The following is a 23,047-nucleotide window of genomic DNA, read 5'->3' on the forward strand; positions in this document are numbered from 1 at the left end:
AGTGAGGTTCATGTCTGTCCTACAGTGGGATGGATGGCTACAGACTTAGTGAGGTTCATGTCTATCCTACAGTAGGAAGGATGACTACAGACTTAGTAAGGGTCATGTCTGTCCTACAGTAGGAAGGATGACTACAGACTTAGTGAGGTCCATCTCTGTCCTACAGTGGGATGGATGACTACAGACTGAGTGAGGTTCATGTCTGTCCTACAGTGGGATGAATGGCTACAGACTTAGTGAGGTTCATGTCTGTCCTACAGTGGGATGGATGGCTACAGACTAGGTTCATGTCTGTCCTACAGTGGGATGAATGGCTACAGACTGAGTGAGGTCCATGTCTGTCCTACAGTGGGATGGATGGCTACAGACTGAGTGAGGTTCATGTCTGTCCTACAGTGGGATGGATGGCTACAGACTTAGTGAGGTTCATGTCTGTCCTACAGTGGGATGAATGGCTACAGACTAGGTTCATGTCTGTCCTACAGTGGGATGAATGGCTACAGACTGAGTGAGGTCCATGTCTGTCCTACAGTGGGATGGATGGCTACAGACTTAGTGAGGTTCATGTCTGTCCTACAGTGGGATGGATGGCTACAGACTTAGTGAGGTTCATGTCTGTCCTACAGTGGGATGGATGGCTACAGACGTAGTGAGGTCCATGTCTGTCCTACAGTGGGATGGATGGCTACAGACTTAGTTAGGTCCATGTCTGACTACAGTGGGATGGATGGCTACAGACTGAGTGAGTTTCATGTCTGTCCTACAGTGGGATGGATGGCTACAGACTTAGTGAGGTTCATGTCTGTCCTACAGTGGGATGGATGGCTACAGACTTAGTGAGGTTCATGTCTGACTACAGTGGGATGGATGGCTACAGACTTAGTTAGGTCCATGTCTGACTACAGTGGGATGGATGGCTACAGACGTAGTGAGGTTCATGTCTGTCCTACAGTGGGATGGATGGCTACAGACTTAGTGAGGTTCATGTCTGACTACAGTGGGATGGATGGCTACAGACTTAGTGAGGTCCATGTCTGTCCTATAGTGGGATGGATGGCTACAGACTTAGTGAGGTTCATGTCTGTCCTACATTGGGATGGATGGCTACAGACTTAGTGAGGTTCATGTCTGTCCTACAGTGGGAAGGATGGCTACAGACTTAGTGAGGTCCATGTCTGACTACAGTGGGATGGATGGCTACAGACTTAGTGAGGTCCATGTCTGTCCTACAGTGGGATGGATGGCTACAGACTTAGTGAGGTTCATGTCTGTCTTACATTGGGATGGATGGCTACAGACTTAGTGAGGTCCATGTCTGACTACAGTGGGATGGATGGCTACAGACTTAGTGAGGTCCATGTCTGTCCTACAGTGGGATGGATGGCTACAGACTTAGTGAGGTTCATGTCTGTCCTACAGTGGGATGGATGGCTACATACTAGGTTCATGTCTGTCCTACAGTGGGAAGGATGGCTACAGACTTAGTGAAGTCCATGTCTATCCTACAGTGGGATGGATGGCTACAGACTAGGTTCATGTCTGTCCTACAGTGGGATGGATGGCTACAGACTGAGTGAGGTCCATGTCTGTCCTACAGTGGGAAGGATGGCTACAGACTTAGTGAGGTTCATGTCTGTCCTACAGTGGGATGGATGGCTACAGACTTAGTGAAGTCCATGTCTATCCTACAGTGGGATGGATGGCTACAGACTAGGTTCATGTCTGTCCTACAGTAGGAAGGATGCATGGCTACAGACTTAGTGAGGTTCATGTCTGTCCTACAGTGGGATGGATGGCTACAGACTGAGTGAGGTTTATGTCTGTCCTACAGTGGGATGGATGACTACAGACTTAGTGAGGTCCATGTCTGTCCTACAGTGGGATGGATGACTACAGACTTAGTGAGGTCCATGTCTGTCCTACAGTGGGATGGATGACTACAGACATAGTGAGGTCCATGTCTGTCCTACAGTGGGATGGATGGCTACAGACTAGGTTCATGTCTGTCCTACAGTGGGAAGGATGACTACAGACTAAGAGAGGTTCATGTCTGTCCTACAGTGGGATGGATGGCTACAGACTAAGTGAGGTCCATGTCTGTCCTACAGTGGGATGGATGGCTACAGACTAAGTGAGGTCCATGTCTGCCCTACAGTAGGAAGGATGACTACAGACTAAGTGAGGTCCATGTCTGTCCTACAGTGGGAAGGACGGCTACAGACTGAGTGAGGTTCATGTCTGTCCTACAGTGGGAAGGATGGCTACAGACTTAGTTAGGTCCATGTCTGACTACAGTGGGATGGATGGCTACAGACTTAGTGAGGTTCATGTCTGTCCTACAGTGGGAAGGATGGCTACAGACTTAGTGAGGTCCATGTCTGTCCTACAGTGGGAAGGATGGCTACAGACTTAGTGAGGTTCATGTCTGTCCTACAGTGGGAAGGATGGCTACAGACTTAGTGAGGTTCATGTCTGTCCTACAGTGGGAAGGATGGTTCAGACTTAGTGAGGTTCATGTCTGTCCTACAGTGGGATGGGTGGCTACAGACCAGGTTCATGCTTGGCCACTCAGACACAGTGTACTGACCCCAAGCCAACCAGTCAGGCAAGATAACAACAAGTACCATCTCTTAACCGCTTTTCGAATGCCATGGCCACCGACCTTCTGTTCTCCCCACAGAAGCTTTGTTCACAAGACCAAGGAGTTAGTGGATATTATAATAAAACAACACTCATTCACTCCTCATATATCCATGCTGTTTCTTTGTTATTCAACACTGCACTTAGCCATAATGTACACAGCAACCATTGTTATGACACACTAATGCTCATTTGTTCTTGTGATAAAAAAAACAACCATGTTAAGGAAAGAAAAAGCAACATAAACATTTTGAACAAGCTGGATTTCTTCTGTATTATGAAGTTTCATATTTTGCCCTATGGTGGGCCCTTCTTCAAACTAATGTTTGATTTCCTCTTACATCACACTTGAAACAGGTTAATACATTGCTTTCCATTTACACAGCTGAATGTTGGACAGGACAAATTCCAACAGATGGTTCTTGTTTCAAAAACAAAAGGAATTCCTTGAAACCTGTTGTCAGAAAAATCAAGATATTTTCAGCTGTAAGTGTGAAAGATAAATTGTACTGTAGATTTAGAAGTGAAGTTATTGAATGCATTCTTACCAGAGTATTTCTGGGATTCAAACATCTGTTGATGCCTTGTTAATGTCGACCTTCGGTACAGCTTGTGTGGCTTGCCAATTGTATTGTCAAGGTCAAGGTCAAGAACAATGTGATGCTCGATAGGTTCGATAATATAGTCTTCCTCAGCTGTACGTATAATTCCTTTCTGCAAAGAAAATTTGACTTTAATTCCCAACAACTTGCATCTGTATGTACAAGACAGCTTGAAATGCATTTTTTATTTGACTAAATGTTAATATGAATAGACAGACAGACAGACAGACAGACAGACAGACAGATTTATTCAGTAATCAGGCCTCCAGCCCATAATACATGTTGACATAATGTAGATCATACATGCTTATATACTATGGCGTTATGTTAAGACAAATAGTTTTAGAATACGTTAGAACAGTGATGAGTTACGTATATTCATAACTTTAGATAGGAATAGTCCAATGTGTTTTAAAGTTCTTGTGGAGTTTGTTGACATAAGGTTTCAAAACTGTTGAAATGTAGTAAAGTTGATTTCACTTTCAGCAAAGCATTCTCTTCTTGCAGCTCGGTATCTGTCACAGATTGACAATACATGATACCCATCCTCAATTAGAGTTAAACCTTTGGAGTGGCAATACACGCACACACTTTCTTCATATGGGTTTTTAGAATGTCTTCCAGTTTCAACTGCAAGTTTAAAGTTGTTACACCTGAACATACATATTAATCTTTTATAATAAGTAGAGATTTCACATGATTAATATGAATATGGACACTACAATGCAATTGATAGTCTATTATTTGCTCAAGCTGGGCGGGTGGGTAGACTATGTTAAAGTGTGGCAGTTACAATCACATAGGACAATCACTTTGTGGAACAGGGCGCAAGACTGTAAGAATGGACCCATGTTGGAAATCAAACTCAGATGCTGTGTGATGCCATTGAACACATTAATTTCACAACCACCCCAAAAAATACAGACTGACACATGATTCCCTGTCTCAAAGATGAATGAAGTGCCACAATATATTTGAAAAATCGTTGGTATCTCTGACAAAAAAATTCAACCCAGACATGACAATTTGTTGCCTCCATGTTTAAAGTTCAGATTCAACATGGAAACAGCAAAAGAGGTAACCTATATGTGGTATATTTGATTACAGATCTGGAGGATACCACCCACAGGCACAGGATACCTCCCCCTTCCCTAATCCCCAATGGCAATAATGGTTTTCAGTTTTATCTCTGCTTTTTTTCAAATAACCACTCAGCATATACACCCCTCCTGCTATAACAAAGAGTCTAGACTACATGGAATGCTCTTGCAACACAAAGCTTTTCAACTGATGACGATGATGACATTTATATCTGTGAGGCCATACTAAAGCCGTTACACAACTAATTTCGAACTGCTGTTGACTTTGATAAATCACACAAGCACTTATATCATCATAAAATACGGTGATGGAGGGCTCTAGCTAGGATTGAGCTCCCTCCTCGGCTACCTGAAGGTCGTGTCACTCTTTGCTCTTACTGCCCCTTCATCTGCAGACTCTTTGTGTAAATCTGCAATCAACTTATTGTGACTGTTTTACAATGGCGTAAAGTTACAACAATGTGTGACTAGACCAGATCAGTCATCAGCTTTGGGAATTCTAAGACATTCTCCTGAACACTCATTGTACTTCTGAATTGTTGTATGGAAACAGTATCATTATTGATGAATTGTCATATGATGATAATTATCAAACTGTTTGACAATGCCAGAATGATCCAACAGTATGTACCAGTGTAGGAATGTCATAACTCCCTACCTGCACATCAGGTTTGTAGGCCACCTGTGCCCCCAAATATATCATGAGACTCGTAGGGGTCTCATAGGTCATTCAGTGTGTTTTTCTCATTCATTTTCTAATCCGACTTGGGATTCAAGGTTAGAACTGGTGACATGTTCTGCCTCTTACATAAAGTTGACTGCCAAAAGGTCTGAAGGTCTGAGTGAAAACAAATTGGATGATAACACGAGGACAACATGGATAGTTACGTAATGATGCATAGCATGGATAGTACTTGTCCATCCTCCACGACCTACCACTCTGCATATGGTCCAGGTGTATGATACCCAGCTAAGATCATTCCCAAACCTTCATACAGTCCAGGTGGGAGAAATGTTGTTCTACAGCTAGGCTCACCGCAGTCCAGAAGGCAGATGCCCTGTTCTACAGCTAGGTTCACCCCAGTCCATGCCCTGTTCTACAGCTAGGTTCACCCCAGTCCATGCCCTGTTCTACAGCTAAGTTCACCCCAGTCCATGCCCTGTTCTACAGCTAGGGTCATCCCAGTCCATGCCCAGTTCTGGAGCTTGGATCATCGTAGTGCATGCTCTGTTCTAGAGCTTTGTTCATCCCAGGCAAGAAGGGAGATGCCTCGTTTTAGAGCTTGGTACAACCCAGTCCAGTGGGAGATGCCCTGTTCTTGAGCTAGGTTCATCCCAGTCCAGTGGGAGATGCCCTGTTCTACAGCTAGGTTCATCCCAGTCCAGTGGGAGATGCCCTGTTCTACAGCTAGGTTCATCCCAGTCCAGTGGGAGATGCCCTGTTCTACAGCTAGGTTCATCCCAGTCCAGTGGGAGATGCCCTGTTCTACAGCTTGTTTCATCCCAGTCCAGTGGGAGATGCCCTGTTCTTGAGCTAGGTTCATCCCAGTCCATGCCCTGTTCTACAGCTAGGTTCATCGCAGGCCAGTGGGAGATGCCCTGTTCTACAGCTAGGTTCATCCCAGTCCATGCCCTGTTCTACAGCTTGTTTCATCCCAGTCCAGTGGGAGATGCCCTGTTCTACAGCTAGGTTCATCCCAGTCCAGTGGGAGATGCCCTGTTCTACAGCTAGGTTCATCCCAGTCCAGTGGGAGATGCCCTGTTTTTGAGCTAGGTTCATCCCAGTCCAGTGGGAGATGCCCTGTTCTAGATCCAGGTTCATCCCAGTCCAGTGGGAGATGCCCTGTTCTAGATCCAGGTACATCCCAGTCCAGTGGGAGATGCTCTGTTCTATAGCTAGGTTCATCCCAGTCCAGTGGGAGATGCCCTGTTCTAGATCCAGGTTCATCCCAGTCCAGTGGGAGATGCCCTGTTCTAGATCCAGGTACATCCCAGTCCAGTGGGAGATGCTCTGTTCTGGAGCTAGGTTCATCCCAGTCCAGTGGGAGATGCCCTGTTCTAGATCCAGGTACATTCCAGTCCAGTGGGAGATGCTCTGTTCTACAGCTAGGTTCATCCCAGTCCAGTGGGAGATGCTCTGTTCTAGATCCACGTACATTCCAGTCCAGTGGGAGATGCTCTGTTCTATAGCTAGGTTCATCCCAGTCCATTTGGAGATGCTCTGTTCTATAGCTAGGTTCATCCCAGTCCAGTGGGAGATGCACTGTTCCTCGGCTAGGTTCATCCCAGTCCAGTAGAACCAGGTTCATTCAAGTGCAGGTGGGAGATACCAAGTTGAGTTTGTTATACAACACCGCAGTCAGCAATATTCCAGCTGTATTACAAAGCAGGTGTGAGATGTGCAGACACTGTAACAGGTTGGACAAAGTGGCTGAGGAGTCGGTATCCACCTCTACACCCCCTCTGACATTCACCCATCTCACTGCTGATATCTGATAGCCAACTGTATCACCACTGAGACAGCTTGGGGACGACTGCATCCTGACTCGGGCAGACTCAGCATAAGTTTGGTGTCATCATCGCTGCACCTCAAGCTGCGAGACAAGATGGATGATCAGTGCCATCTATCACTAGATACAGTTTTTGCACAGAGTGAGTGAGTCCTGTCCCATTAGTCTAACAATCTCAGCAGTCATTGGATTACAGCCAATCTAATATGAGGGCATCAAGCTTAAGGAAAACTAAATTATATATTCTGAATGACAGTCAATTCTCTGCAAATTCTTTATGGGGCTAATTTGTTATTTATACTATAGTGTACTTACAGGGCATCCTTGTCACAATACAATACTCACTGTGTCAGTTTCCACTAAAATCAAATATTTTGACCCAATTGTGTGGATTGATGCTCATTATATCAGTCACTGGATTTTCTTGTCATGACTCCATTATTAACAGATCATCATATAGCTGTAATATTGCTGAGTGCGGTGTTAAACAACAAACAAAAATTATGGGTATGTACATGGGTACAATGTGTGAAGCCCATTTCTGGTGACCCCTGCCGTGATATTGCTGGAATATTGCTAAAAGGGGTGTAAAACCATACTCACTCACTCACTCATATTCAAGGGAGAAATACGGAGCATATACTTCCAGAGTTGTAGCCTGTGATTCCTCGATTGTCCAGGATATCATATCTCTATGCTATTATGATATATAAGATAGCTGTATGTGATAAATCAAAAAGAACAATGAAAAACAAAGTGAGGTTTATTTCACGATAAAACATTGTTCTATTATGAAGTCATTTCTGGATATTCGACTCACAACTTGGTGATGTCATAAAATGGAAGATATTATTTTTGAGTGTGAAGTGTCTAGTGAGTTGCTCCCTGTAGAAGGAGCTGGGCAAGGTAGATAAACGCAATGGCGGAACGATTACATCCAGAAGTGGAAGAGATATGACAATCGGTACAGGGGAAAACATACAGATATTTGATGTGAAGATTGTGAGAATATCCAGGAAATACCAAGCTTACACCCACTGTTCATAAAATGGACTTGTCTGACATTGCTAAGGTTGGATTGTATTCAGGGAGTCAATATTTAAATATGGGTGCATATTTTAAAACTTTTTATTAACATTATTAAAAGCTTTAAAGAGCCTGTCCATAATTTTGATATATCATAAGAAATAAACGACTTGTGGTCATTGTTTATTCTACAATAAAACACTGCAGGGAGAATAAACCATGCCTCCTTCAGGATGCAGTATATTTTTCTCTCTGCATTCATTCTAAACATTTGTGCATAGCGTACAACCCTGAATACCCAATAATTAATTTATCGTGGTCTAACACAAACCTGCTTTGCATCCCTAGGAAACATTCCCACAATGAATAGTTCATTGTTCTTGAAACAAATGGATACATACAGCCATGGATAACAAAATCTAAAGTTTCAATGCCCCAGTCATTGCATGTATATAGCAATTACCCAAACCACGGAATGTTGAGTTACATACTCTTAAAAGCTTGATAACATTTACTGACAAAAACCCAACCAATGCACTGTACACAGGATTTCAATTACGTCCAGGGAGTTGGTGATCTATGTCCCAATGGAAGCAGTCACCAGCACGCAAGTATATCTACATCCAGGGCTATCTTGATTGGCCAGGGGTATAAAGATGGACACACATTCATCATGGCTGTATGATAAGCCAGTTTGTCTATATATCTTCTGTAAGTACATCAACACATCGTTTTCAGTTACAAATTGATGCCAGGCAGTTCAAGGTAGGACAGTATTCAGCAAATACACACATTCCGGATCCCCATTGGCTGACACATGTGAGGGGGCATTTCAAACGTGCTACAATCATTTCGTCACAGGAGCAAAAAAGGCATTATGTAAAGTTTAGCAATATCCAAGAAATATGGTAGGGACACCAGGAATAGTTTCGCATATTGTATGTTATATAATGAAAGGAATAGAACTCAGGTCTTTTGTTGTGATACTTTAACCACTGAGCTACCACACACCTCTTGAATTACAGGAAAGAACGTTTCTAATCGGCAATATTGATAAAAACACAATTCATTTCTATGTGAACACATTTTTCTATTTTTCCTTAGATGACAATTCTCTAAACTTATATATATATATATAAATAAACCAGAAAATGTTGAACAATATCACTTATTTGCTGATGACATTTGTCTGCCTAATAATAAATCATTTTGCCTTGGGGAATTTATGTTTAAAATAATGTAGTGTCCTAAGTATAGACCTATGGGATTCATTTACGAAAAGTTTGGGCCAGGGCTATTTCCCACTCATCTCCATCATCAGTAAAGTTATCAGCCATTTCAACCAATAAGCAACAGCAACAATTACTACACACTCTTTTTATACCAGTTACGTCACGGAATAATTAATGCCAATCATTAATGTGTTGATCGTTTGTTATTTCAGTCAAATTTAGTACTTGATTATGATACAAATATATAAATAAAATACCCTCAAAGAACCTATCTGTATGTGTTGCCTTGTTTCATTACTTGGTAAAATAAAACTATAAATAGACGTTGGTGTAGTTACAACAAACATACCAACACAAAGACTACCAGTTGTTGGAATGTCACTTTTTGCAGAAGCCTCGGTGGCTGAGTGGATTAGACTGCTGACTTTGTGTGCTGGCAATTAGGTGCCTCACTCTGGCAGTATGGGTTTGACTCCTGGCAAAAAGGTACTAGAATCTGTACTTTACTAAGAAAGTGTTATCCCGTATATAACATCTGCTAATTCCTACTTCCTGTTTCGACCCATGAAGATCAGGGGTAGAATAGGTTTTCAGCAAACCATGCTTGCCGTAAAAGGCAACTCATAAAGCTTGTTGTAGGAGGTGACTAACGGGATCGGGAGGTCAGACTCGCTGACTTGACGAAGCATGTCATCGATCCCAAATCCGTGGATCAATGCTCATGATATCAATCACTTGATTGCCTGGTCCAGACTCGATTATTTACAGACTGCCGTCATATAGCTGGAATATTGCTGAGTAAAACAACAAACAAACCTACTTCCTTTTTCATTTTGTAATTGTGGATAGATGTTTCTGGCGTGCCCAAGGGATACAACTCTGCACAGCGAATCGCGGCACCTTAGACGACTGGGCCACCCCTGCCACCACAACAAACAAGAATGCAATAGTGATACATATCATAATAGTGACGACAAGTGTCACTGGTCGGCTGTAAATCTCCCATCTCACTGGGGCTCCTTTTCAATTTAAATGTAGCTGCTGGTTTCTATCAGAGACTAAGCATTTAATCTAGTTCTATGCCTGCAACACTACAGTATGCATATTGGATCAAAATTCATGTAATCATCAATTTGAAGCAGGACAATATTAAGCATCAACCCAGTTGTTCATTTTCTCACCATAAACCTCTACATATATTCTAGAATAGTTACCCTAAAGCTGGCTCTATATTCATTATAGACAGGCTGTTTCAGAAAGGTCTTAGGTTACATTCACATGAACTCTTCTCTATTGATATATCTCCTTCCCAATTATCATTCAGCTTCCACATTTATGTTTTGAAATGGTCCCTATGAAACAAACCTGCCCCTTAGGGTGAGATGATGGAAGGCAGCTTGGGGACTAGACAACTAATAGTTCCTATGTCTTCTAGTATTCAAGGTGACTGGGCCTGTATGGATCAAATCCTAAAATACCAATACACACAACCGAACACAACTTACAGAAAAACAAACAGCCATGACATCAATAGTAAGTATTCTTATTCAAGTGGCTTTGCAAAACATGGGTGTAGGGAGTTAGGTAATTCCCACAGAGCTTCAACAGAACACTGAAGACTATATTGACATGGCAATTCAAGACATACTGGGAATGGGAAATTGCAGAAGGGGTAGCAGCACAAAGTTAAACAGTGAATCAACATTCGTACTTGTCTGATCCACGTGTGAAGACATTATCTTGCCTGGTCAGACTGACACAATGTGACAAGAGACTGACGTGATGATTGTGTTATATTCTCCTTGAAACCCCATGCATTCTATGGAGCTGCCACTCTGCTGATTAGCATGGGGGAAGACTGTCGGCACATTGACATGAGGACTGGATACCATCACAATGACTTCAGGATAGAATGTCCTCACATTGACATGATAACTGCACGTCATCAGATAGACTTGACATCTTGCTGCCATGAAACTAGAATGTCCTCAGATTGACATTGGGCTAGAATGTCCTCAGATTGACATTGGGCTAGAATGTCCTCAGATTGACATTGGGCTGGAATGTCCTCAGATTGACATTGGGCTGGAATGTCCTCAGATTGATGTGGGGCCAGAATGTCCTCAGATTGACATTGGGCTGGAATGTCCTCAGATTGATGTAAGGCTAGAATGTCCTCAGATTGACATTGGGCTAGAATGTTGTTAGATAGATGTGGGGATAGAATGTCCTCACACTGATGTGGGGATAAAATGTTCTCACATTGATGTAGGGCTAGAATGTCCTCAGATTGATGTGGGGCTAGAATGACCTCAGATTGATGTGGGGCTAGAATGTCCTCCAATTGATGTGAGGCTAGAATGTCCTCAGATTGATGTGAGGCTAGAATGTCCTCTGATTGATGTGAGGCCAGAATGTCCTCAGATTGATGTGAGGCTAGAATGTCCTCAGATTGACATTGGGCTGGAATGTCCTCAGATTGATGTAAGGCTAGAATGTCCTCAGATTGACATTTGGCTAGAATGTTGTTAGATACATGTGGGGATAGAATGTCCTCAGATTGATTTGAGGCTAGAATGTCCTCAGATTGATGTGGGGCTAGAATGTCCTCAGATTGACTTGGGACTGGTGTGTCATGAGACTGACATGGGAATAGGGTGTCATCAGGGAAAATTCACATCACATTAACGTGGGGCTAAGAATGATACATACTGCTCCATTCACCAACTAGTGGTATGATCACAAAAACATCAACTGAATTATGAACTTATCAGAAGGGGAGACTATCAGCAGCATTTTTATCATTGCAATAGAATTTCAATAATTAAAAACACTAACACCAACACACCCACTTTTTGAAAATAACATAATATAATTATGGATCCCACTGACAAAAAATAATTAAAACGGTACCTTGTTTCAATGAAATACTGTCAAGTGAACCCCGACTCACTTCAAGCATCAAAGTTAAAATACACTAATCCTTAAAAACTTACTTTCATGAAATCAGTATTTTGAAGAGATCTATTTTAAGTGTAAACATGTTTAAATGATACACAGAGCAATTGTGAAAGCAGCCAAGACTTCATGAATGCAGTGTTTCTCAGCAGTGCAATTCCAGAAGAAACATAAACATCCCTGACAAGTACTGACACCCTTCATTCATGCGGAGGACATGTTCCTATACAGCAGGGCACTGGCCTATATATTGCCAACCCAGTAGATATTTGAACAAACAACAGCCCATCAGTCCCACAGGCCTACTTGACAGACAGACTGGGTACTAGGCTGACTGTCTCCTTACAATTGAGGTTGGACAGGTAGAGAATTCATCTACCGGAGACAGCGGTTGTCATGAACTGACGAAGAGGGGTTGAGAGTCGATCATATTTCATGGCAATCATGAGTCAATGCAAGTGACATAACCCTGGCATATCACTGTGATTCTGCCCGACCCGACGCCCTCGCCTATTATAGTAGAGACCCACAGTAGGGAGGGGAGGGAGGCACTGGGCACACACTATGGGGAAACTCAAGGCACAGACACTAACAGTGAATTACTGTCCATACAGATTACACAACATTCATACATGCAGTACGATCATTGATATCGGTCTTTGTGTAAACGGGGGAGGGGGAAAGAAAGATGATTTGTCCAGATGCATAACTGCAGATGTACAATTGCAGGTGAGTGAGTTTGAGGGAGAGTGTGTTGAGTTTAACGCTGCTTCGAACAGTAGTCCAGTTACATCAAGGCATGTCAAGGCATGTCAGCCCATTATGGGAGGAAAGCTCACTCAGAGATCTGAAGCCACAATCACAACTTTCTGGTGTGCCCAAGGGACACAACTCTGCAAAGCGAATTGCCGCACCTTAGATGACTTGGGCACCCAGGCACCCAATTGCTGATGAATGAGACTGGCCTCTGTAATCTGATTGTTTGAAAGACATTGTCAAAGTGGATTCAACCCCTGTTTGAATAATTTTCTAAATTTAAAAACCTTGCAATACACATGACAACATGAGCATGTTAAAAATTCAACGTTGCATCGGCATTATTTCAGCCATATAGCGATATGACGACATGAACTTTTCAGTCATCATATATTGTGTTCGATTAATATCTATCAGGAGTCAAAGTAACTTATTTCAAATACCTTCAGATTTTAGCAAGACTCCTCTCTCATCACAATCTGCTCTATTTCAGACAAAATCAACCAACAATACAAGCAACATACAATCCCAAGCAAATCATTGTTCACATTCAATCACTGATCACAATCGACCAATGGTCATAATTCACAATTATTTACTGGTCACAATCGACCAATGGTCATAATTCACAATTATTTACTGGTCACAATCAAATAGTCACAATCAAATAGTCACAATCACTGGTCACAGCATTAATCTATGTTAACACTGACAGTGAGATAAACAGAATATGCATTGCAAACATGCGAATATACATTGCAAACATGCGAACTGGACTGGATAAGCAAAAGGTATTTCCACACCTGATGAGTAAAACCCAAGAACATGGGTATGACACTGGCAAACTAAGAAGGATAACCAGTGCTAACCTGAAATTCAAACCAAATTCTATGGGATCCTGTAAAGCCAAAGGGATACAACTCTCCAAAGAAGTGCAGCACCCTAGTCCAATACAAAAACAGGACTTGAACCATTGCATATTGATGCCATACATTAGACAACAAATGATTACAATCACCATACCAGAAAGTTGTCCTTTGCAAAGTAGCAAGATTTGCTCCCAATTTCTACTCAGGTGGCATTTTCACTTCTCAGTTAGGAATCCAAACATCAAAATAAAACTTCATTGAACAAATATTATTGAGGTTCATTGCATAGCCTTCTCATTGATTACTGTTAATTACCTACTGCTGATCCTGGCCACTTGAAGATCATAAGTCAATATCAGAAACAATTATAATGAAAAAGTTCATCAAATGAAGCACAAGAAATTCACACTGCTTTTGGCATAACCTCATTTATCTCAGGAAGTATCAGATCATGACATCAGTATATCATAGCAGGCAGTCCCTGTATCTCAATCCAGGCAAATCATTTCACCTTCATTACTGAAATAAAAAAAAAAATCAATGACCAACTTAATGAGACCCATGCCCTATAATTTGCAGTGTCACGTTACGGCCGCCCTACCTACTGTAGAAATAGTATACAAGACCCTGTGCTCGACACACTGCGTCATTGAGTTCATCATGACTCACATGTCTACATCCTCTTGGCCATGAGAAAATACAACTACTGTCATGAGTAAGTGTCAGCTTCACTGAAGCTAGTGAACTAGTCACGTGTAATTACTTTACCAAAACTTTGAATACCATAATTACTTTTTATGCAGATCTTACAAGCATGTTTGAACCAAAAGATGAGCGAGTGAATGTTTTATACTGCAACATGTCTGAGTTGCAATGGTGGAATGTAAATACCCTGGGTAGGATGGATGGATGGATGGATGGATGGATGGATGGATGGATGGATGGTGATGGTGATTGATGATGATGATGATGATGATGATGATGATGATGATGGTGATGATGATGGTGATGGTTAGAGGTGACTATTGGTTTGGAAAACTCTATTGCGATAACTACTGATATTGCAAGCAACTATTCGATAAATAGCGATAGGTTTCAGTTTATTATTTTAGATGGATTTTAGAGTTAAATTTAACCTTGGAACTAAAGTTTCCTTTGAATGTGATAACCATAACAACAAATAAAAAGTAAAGTTTGAGATATGACTGATTTGTTTTATCTTTACCCTAATAATTTAAGAAAAAGAAACTTCCACATTACTTTTTTCACTGCGAGCATGTTTTGGTGACTCAGTCGCTTAATATGGTAAATACAATTGAAACTATTGATATTCCTAACTGAAATCGATACTAGTGATCAGAAACAGATTTAACAATCGATTTATTGACTTAAAGTGCTTACCAATAGCAATATATCGATTTTTTATTTATCATGACACCCCTAGTGATGGTAATGATGATGATAATAATGATGATGATGATGATGATGATGATAATTACGACATAACCTGTAACTGAAGGAAACCTTAAATCTTCATCTCGGTACAAACATTAATGTATATCAAAGCACCATCTTGCACTCATAAGAACATTCAAAAGAAAGTTTTGAGTTCGTGCCTTATTACATTTTTGATTTGCACTTCCCTTAATCATTCTGTACATGAGAGAGATGAAAGTCTTCAGTATGTATACACTCATACAGTAATATGGAAAGAGCATAACTGCCACACCCTTTCCAATATTGAAGTATTGAGTACTAGCTATGTATTCAAAGTTTGAACCTAGGTCGTCCCATCTCCATGGGAGGCCTGTCTCAATTATACTTCAAGCTTTTTAAAATTAAATCTGCCTTAAGATACTTTGCAAGGTCAGTATCATACATGATACCATTTGAAAACATTGTAAAGGTAGACAAAGATACTGCTTTATTACACAATATAAGAATTAATAAGTGAGAGTCATACACAACCCTGTACATTTTCTGAGCAGGTGTCCCTTGTTGCAACTTGTTCAGATAAAAGTAGGAGATATATAGATTTATCATCATCAGGTGCCTCCTGATCACAACCTGCTCACTACACTATGCAATCTACCTCTGGTTCATGGCATGTCACCCATCTAAAACAATTCACTCCACCCCAGAGACATAATTAGCAGGTGCCCCCTGATCACAACCTGCTCACTACACTATACAATCTACCTCTGGTTCATGGCAGGTCACCCACCTGTAACAATTACCGGTAACTCCACCCCTGAGAAGTAATTAGCAGGTACCCCATGATTATAACCTGCTCACTACACTATACAATCTACCTCTGGTTCATGGCATGTCACCCATCTAAAACAATTCACTCCACCCCAGAAACATAATTAGCAGGTGCCCCCTGATCACAACCTGCTCACTACACTATACAATCTACCTCTGGTTCATGGCATGTCACCCATCTAAAACAATTCACTCCACCCCAGAAACATAATTAGCAGGTGCCCCATGATCATAACCTGCTCACTACACTACACAATCTACCTCTGGTTCATGGCATGTCACCCATCTAAAACAATTCACTCCACCCAAGAGACATGATTAGCAGGTGCCCCATGATCATAACCTGCTCTCTACACTATACAATCTACCTCTTGTTCATGGCATGTAACCCACCTGTAACAATTCACTCAACCCCAGTGAGCACCCCTTGATTCACCTGTTCTCTTGCTGTACAGACCTCCCCCCTGCTGGCTTGTCCAGTCAGGCTACATACCACCCATCCAACCACCTCTAACAGCACTTTCATCCCACCATATGAAGACCATTGAATGCTATTATCCGTGAGGATCCATCTCCTGTTGATTCATTATTTACGAGGATATGATACAAGGCAAGTATCAATCTTAATAACATCTTTTCATTTCAAAGAACTGAAAGTCACATTTTAAATATGACAGACATTTAAACATAAATGATTTCATGTGACTTAAGTAATAAAAGATAATGTCATGCAACCTTCGTACACCTGCCAAGGTAATAAAAACTTCAATAGGGCAAAAATGTCAAAATCCTCTCCTTAAATCAATTTTTACATAATGGTTCTGTTGTCCGGCTTTGTTATTATCTATTCCTTTATTGTCTATGTGTCCTAATTTGAACTGTATACAGAGAGAAATGTTGAGGTCCTTTGGACAGGCAGTCTCCCACAAAGCATTTCATTTTATGCCCAATTTACATACACATAGCTCAGTCACCTTACTGGGAGGGTTATGGTTTTCAGAGGTGGGGGTGTCATTCTGAGTGGTCGGTGCCACAGATGGATCTTACTACAGCAAGATATGGAAGAGGGTGGCTAACATGTTGTACAAGGGATTGGGGATGGTCATTCATGAATTTAAAAACAGCTGTAAGGAACAAACCATTTGATATTTTCTTGGGGGGTGCTGGGATTTAATCCCCAAAAATAAATTGTCCCCGAAAATTCTGAAGAAAAAAATATTACCGTATGCTTCAGGCTATTTGGTTAAAAAAGATACATTCTTGCCTGGGACAAAAGTTACATTCTTGCAAGGAGTTTTTCTTTTAAAAAAAAGTCAGGCTTACAGTTTTAAATAAAAAATATGTGGTTCTGTAGATTGAGCTGAAAAAAATATCTCCATACAAAATCCCAGGCCCGCCCACCCAAAGAATATAAAATGGTCAGTCCCTGACATATACCTTATGGGTGTAGGAGTCACTGAATGTATGGATAGGGATTAACTTAATTTAAACAGTATTTCATTCATGTAATCGCATGGAGGAAAGCCAAAAGTAACCCATGGCATAAATGTAGTTCACTTTGACAAAATTAGCAAACTGATGATCTTGACTGGGGTGAGTGAGTCATGGATTTTAACCCATAATCAACAGTTTCTGGCAGATGGTTCACAACCGTACATTGTGAAACTTAGACAACTGTGCCACCCAAAGTGAAAAAGTGAATGAACTTGCATTATGAGACACCCAAAATGGGTGTCATGAATCACCAATATGGCAAATCAAACTCAGGTCATTGGTGTGATGAGCAAACACTTTATCATCCAAAACTGGCTTCCACAGGAGATATCACTTGGATGAGATCAAGCGATATCTACACTGTAGATATCGCTGCAATGAAATTAAATCACAAAGTTTTGCAGACCATTGTGACGTCACTGGTTACCATGATGTCACAATCAAATGACATCACCAATGGCTCTGCTACTGAAGCTGTTAGCAGTACTTTTTACACTGAAGACACTGTTAATTACTGTCTACAAATTGAAAAAGTTGGAAGAATGATGTTGGATGATAAAAAAAATCTCACCCGAGTGTCTTTTGATATCAAATATATCAACACTCGTTGATAAAAGTGGCAAAAATCCTCGACAAGCCTTAGGATTTTTCCACTTTTATCAACTTGTATTGATATATTTGACATCAAAAGACACTCGGGTGAGATTGTCTATTTAACCACTAGGCTACCCCACATCAGAGCAAGAGAGTGATCATGATTAAAGCTGCTTTAAATAGTAATACAGGCACACTGCTGTGGGGGAAACCAACAATTGGCTTCACATGTTGGACCCAAGCAGAAAGCCAAACCTAGATCTTAGCCAATGCCTTTGGCCACTTCATTCATAAACTTTCATGAGAAGAGCCTGAGAAGTTTAACAGGGTGCAAAACCAGCTCAACATTTATCAGTCATAAAGAACATGCAACAAGAGCATTTATCTTTGTGCACCGCTTCTGCAGGTGATGGGACACACACTGTCAGCTGCCATTTATACCGTGAACACACCAACAATTGCAACGGGGTGAAAGGGTGCACTCTATTACCTACAGTAGACCTACAGGGCAGCAGAACCACTCAGTCAAAGCAGTTAATCGGGACAAACAGATTAAGTAATACAGTTGCCCCTAGAGATCAAGTCTACACTGAGACAATGCTGAAAGCACCTGTTTATATAATAGAGCTGTGTCATTCCACAGTCCACAGTACCACAGAGGAGCAAAGCCAAATAATCATACCACAGAGTCAAGGCTTATTCTACCTGTGACTCATCACAGTTTTACTTGTTCTGGGTCACTGGTTCCTAACCCACAGAGCTATACTCCCCACCCCCATGGCGAGGGTTTTTCAAGGAATGAGTCCACCTGCAGTCTTTAAGTGGATGATTTGTGGGTGATTTGTAGCTGGATTTGTTTCCCTTACATAAAAGGGCAAAAGAAATGAGTGAAGTGTTCACTCTGGGAAAAGAAGTCAGGGTAGATTGCACCAACACTTCAGGTTCAAGCTGAGGCATTAAGTCGATCAGGACATCTTGGTTAACAGAGTGGGATGAAGTGGAAAAGGCCTAAGGTCTCTGGCAATACATCTATCATTTGGTTATACAATTTACTTCTTTATCATCACAGGCCAAATATATTACTCTGTGATTCTTCTCTTGAAACCGGTGTATTGGTTGGTCCAGTCGTCTAAGGTGTCGCAATTTGTTGTGAAGAGTTGCATCCCTTTGGTGTGCCAACAGATCTATAAACATGGTTTAAATGCCGGAATTGCCTTGATGTTTCTTGGTCAGTCTATGCTGGTGGGTTTCATCAAATATGGTGAATTTTATCAAGCAAAAATAGCAACTATCTCCATCAGTAAACTACGGGAACAACAAAATGGTAGGTTACTTAGTCGTGAGGCAGGCATGGTTGAATATTGAATAACTAAGATATTATGTTATGGCCTTAGGCTTCCATTCTTTAAATTCAGTATATTGTAACATCCTTCATTAATACAACTCAGGTGACTTCCAACAATGCAATAAAATCTTCGTTCTGTTGAAACAGTACGTTGATCTGTAATGGCTGTCAGTCACTATCTGTCTTATTTGACATCTACTTATTTCACAAAATAGTGGCCTAGTCAAATACACCCAACCCAGCATGTGTATCATCCTCCCCCCAAAAACATAAGCACAAACAATACAAGTCTTCCCATAACACATCAGCACAATCAAGGACAAACAAAATAAGTCTTCCCAGAATCCATCAGCACCATCAAGGACAAACAAATAAGACTTCCCATAATCCATCAGCACCATCAAGTACAAACAAAATAAGTCTTCCCAGAATCCATCAGCACCATCAAGGACAAACAAAATAAGTCTTCCCAGAATCCATCAGCACCATCAAGGACAAACAAAATAAGTCTTCCAAGAATCCATCAGCACCATCAACAACAAACAAAATAAGTCTTCCCAGAATCCATCAGCACCATCAAGGCATGTTTAGATCATATGTAAATGATTGGACATTCAATTTTAGGGCTGCATTATATTCAGGATGCAATTTCATTATTTAAAAATGCACATCATTACATTAATTTTCATCAACCGACAAGAAATACAATAAGGGCAGGTAACTCAATCTATAATCAGTGACTCGGCATGCAATTTTATGGCTGTATCATATTCTGGATGTAATTTTATTGTTTAAAATAGCCACATTACTGCATTCATTTCCAACAACCAAAAACAGATGCAATAAACAATCTTTTTCATCTCGTATCCAAAAGCAATTATGTGATGGTGAACCAACCAAGCAGCGGTGAAGGCCTTACTATCTGGACAGTTATCAGTCTGGGCAATGGTTTATACGACATGTTTCATATTTACAGCCATGCAAGCCCTCCTGACTGATCCCCTTGCCACCTGCACCCCTAAGATCAGTTGTAAAGAAAACTTTGTCTGTAGTAGCATGCAACCTTTCAAGTAGACCTGTACACATCAAAGGCTGACTATCACCAGCACCCTCTACATCACGGCAAGGGGGACAACTGTTTCCTGCTCCTTATACCTCTAATATATTACAAACTGCTTATAGAAGGGTTTCTGACACACGTGTCAGAGCCCCATTACATACATGCAGTATCGCCATTCTTAAAGGTTCACTGTCAGAGTAGATAACACATGTTAGCTGTGGCTGCATTCCCTTTCAGATAAAATGCCAAATGAAATACATGTTTGTAGAGACACAAATTTCCTAAACTGTCAAAGTTGTTACATTACACCTTTTTTAATTTTCGGTTTACCCATTCGACCTAATGGTGCCAAAAGCCATAACCAACAAAATGAAAATAGTTTCAATTTATTATATTTGTTGACACTTCATCTTTGATAGACCAGAATAATAAAACTATGAAACAAATATCATCCATAACAAAAGTAACCATTAATTTTTAAATCAAAATGTATCAAATGCTTAGCATTTTGTCTATAAAACTGAAAACCTCCTATCAGCAGAACTAAACATTCTTAAAGAAAATAGAAGGGGCAGGGTGGCCCAGTTGTTTAAGGCGCTGCAATTGGCAATGCAGAGTTGTGTCCCTTGGGCATGCCAGAAACCTATGATTGTGGGTCCGAATGCTGGTTCACCCCAATTATGTTTCTAGATCTGTCAGCATGTCTTGTGTGTTTCACCAAAGTGGTAAAACTCTGAGACCTGCATCACTTTGGGCTTACCTCCCACAGTAAGCTGACACGCCAGTATATAACTGGAATGATATTCAATGCCGTGTAAAACCAACTCGCTCACTTAAACAGTATTTGCATTTAAATCCAACTACACCTGATCCAATCAACTTCATGCAAAATAAAACAAAAAATTTGCAACAAAAATATTTTCTGCTTTTAACTCACCCAAGTTGATGCATTAGCAAAAATCTGTAAATAAATATGGCCTCATTACATAGAAACAACATTCTCTTATAAGCATGGAGTCGACAATAAGTCACCACATTGTCCCAAATATGCATGTCAGAGTACTCTGATGTCCGAAACACATAGACACAGGACTTGCAACGTGTAGTGAGTGATTCAGGCTTAATATATGCTGCTTTTGAAAGTATTTCAGTTATATCACAGGGTGTCACATCTAAAGAAGGAAAGCCAAAGTGATGCAGGTCATACACGTTAATCACAAACCACAACCCCTGGTATGGTGTGACAGACAAGGGGTCACAAAAAAACTTAGCAAGTTTGGGATTCGAACCAATGACCCATGCGTCCTTGCTTCAACACATACAAACACTACAATAGAATACAGTTCCTTCTACCATCATCTCAAATGAGCAGCGACACTGTTGCTAGCATTAAGGCGTCGCACTTAAACCCTTTAATTAACATCTCATTGTGTGGGAACTATTATGCTATCATTTAATGACTTCTTTAAGTCAAGAACCTCATCCCCAATACAACAATGATGAACCTTCAGTAATGGGTAAATAACTTAATATAAGATAGCTACGCGATTAATCACAAAGAACAATGAAGAATGAAGGTGGTTTAATTTTATGATGGAACATTGTTCTAGGAGAAAAGCCCCAAGTGATGCAGGTCTTAGATGTTTACCATCTTGGTGAAACCCAAGAGCACGGGCATGGAGCTGACAAACCATGAAAGCTAACCAGTGTTAATCTGAGATTCAACCCTTCAGTCATAGGTATCTATGGCATATGCCTAAGTGCTGCAACTTGAAGCATAACAAATTGAGGCCCCTTAGACAACTTGGGCCAAAGAGACATCCCATACCAATCAGGGTGAATCTGGGATTCAAACCCATGGGCATAGGTTTCTATGGCATGCCTAAGAGACACAACTTGAAGCATAGCCAATTGAGGCGCCTTAGATGACCTGGGCCACAGAAAGACATCCTATAAGAGAAGTGTTGTTCTGTCTGTTGGAGGTGGGTGGTCCCCTCCCAGTAGCAACAAGTTGTGCAGGACTTGACCCTGTGGCTGATAGGTACCTGGGGTCTGCAACACACAGGGCATGTATAGATATCCAGCTTCACATGGAGTGGAGCCCACATATCCCACAGGTCAAGCCTCCCTTCACTAGCTTCACACATCTTCTCGCCCCATCTCGAGAGTCTACACACATCACAAGCATGCTACTAAGCTGCCATGGCTGGGTAGAAACTGTCCCTGTGGCTATTGCTGGATAAAAGGTCTCATCTTTGACATAGAATATCTGCCTCTCTTGTAATTGCCTTCATTCCAACAGTGTCCATATCTGATGTTGAGTCTCCCTGGTTCCAGTCAGTGACCCCTGGAATCCCAGTTAGAAAGTCTATATCCTTGCAGCAGTTGTGCGCATTCCCCTTGGACTCGATCATCACGCTGGATATGTTGATAGCATCATCTGACAAGCTCACAGGGATCAACTATCTGCAGAGTAACTCATTTATTCGTGAAACCATTTGTCCCAATGTCTGATTATCCGGAACCAAAATGTAAGGACAATGATTCCTATCTTCCATTCTGGAGAAATATTGGTTAGATTGGGCATGGTTTAAGA

General features: G+C 41.2%; 1 protein-coding gene across 4 annotated transcripts in view; it reads right to left on the minus strand.

Moving 5' to 3' along the window:
* The window catches only part of LOC124142529 (A disintegrin and metalloproteinase with thrombospondin motifs 16-like), a 225,781-nt gene that overhangs the window by 43,555 nt on the left and 159,179 nt on the right, over positions 1–23,047 (minus strand). For 3 of the 4 annotated variants that reach the window (XM_046511062.2, XM_046511058.2, XM_046511061.2), the window contains exon 5: positions 3,189–3,354. In XM_046511062.2, the coding sequence (XP_046367018.1) occupies positions 3,189–3,354 (166 nt within the window). Of the gene's footprint in view, positions 1–3,188; positions 3,355–23,047 lie in introns of those variants that run through there. The other variant, XM_046511063.2, reaches the window with a different exon arrangement.

This window comes from Haliotis rufescens, unplaced genomic scaffold (assembly GCF_023055435.1).
Source record: "Haliotis rufescens isolate VD_foot unplaced genomic scaffold, xgHalRufe1.0.p SCAF_17, whole genome shotgun sequence".
In the NCBI taxonomy this organism is placed as follows: Eukaryota; Metazoa; Mollusca; class Gastropoda; order Lepetellida; family Haliotidae; genus Haliotis; species Haliotis rufescens.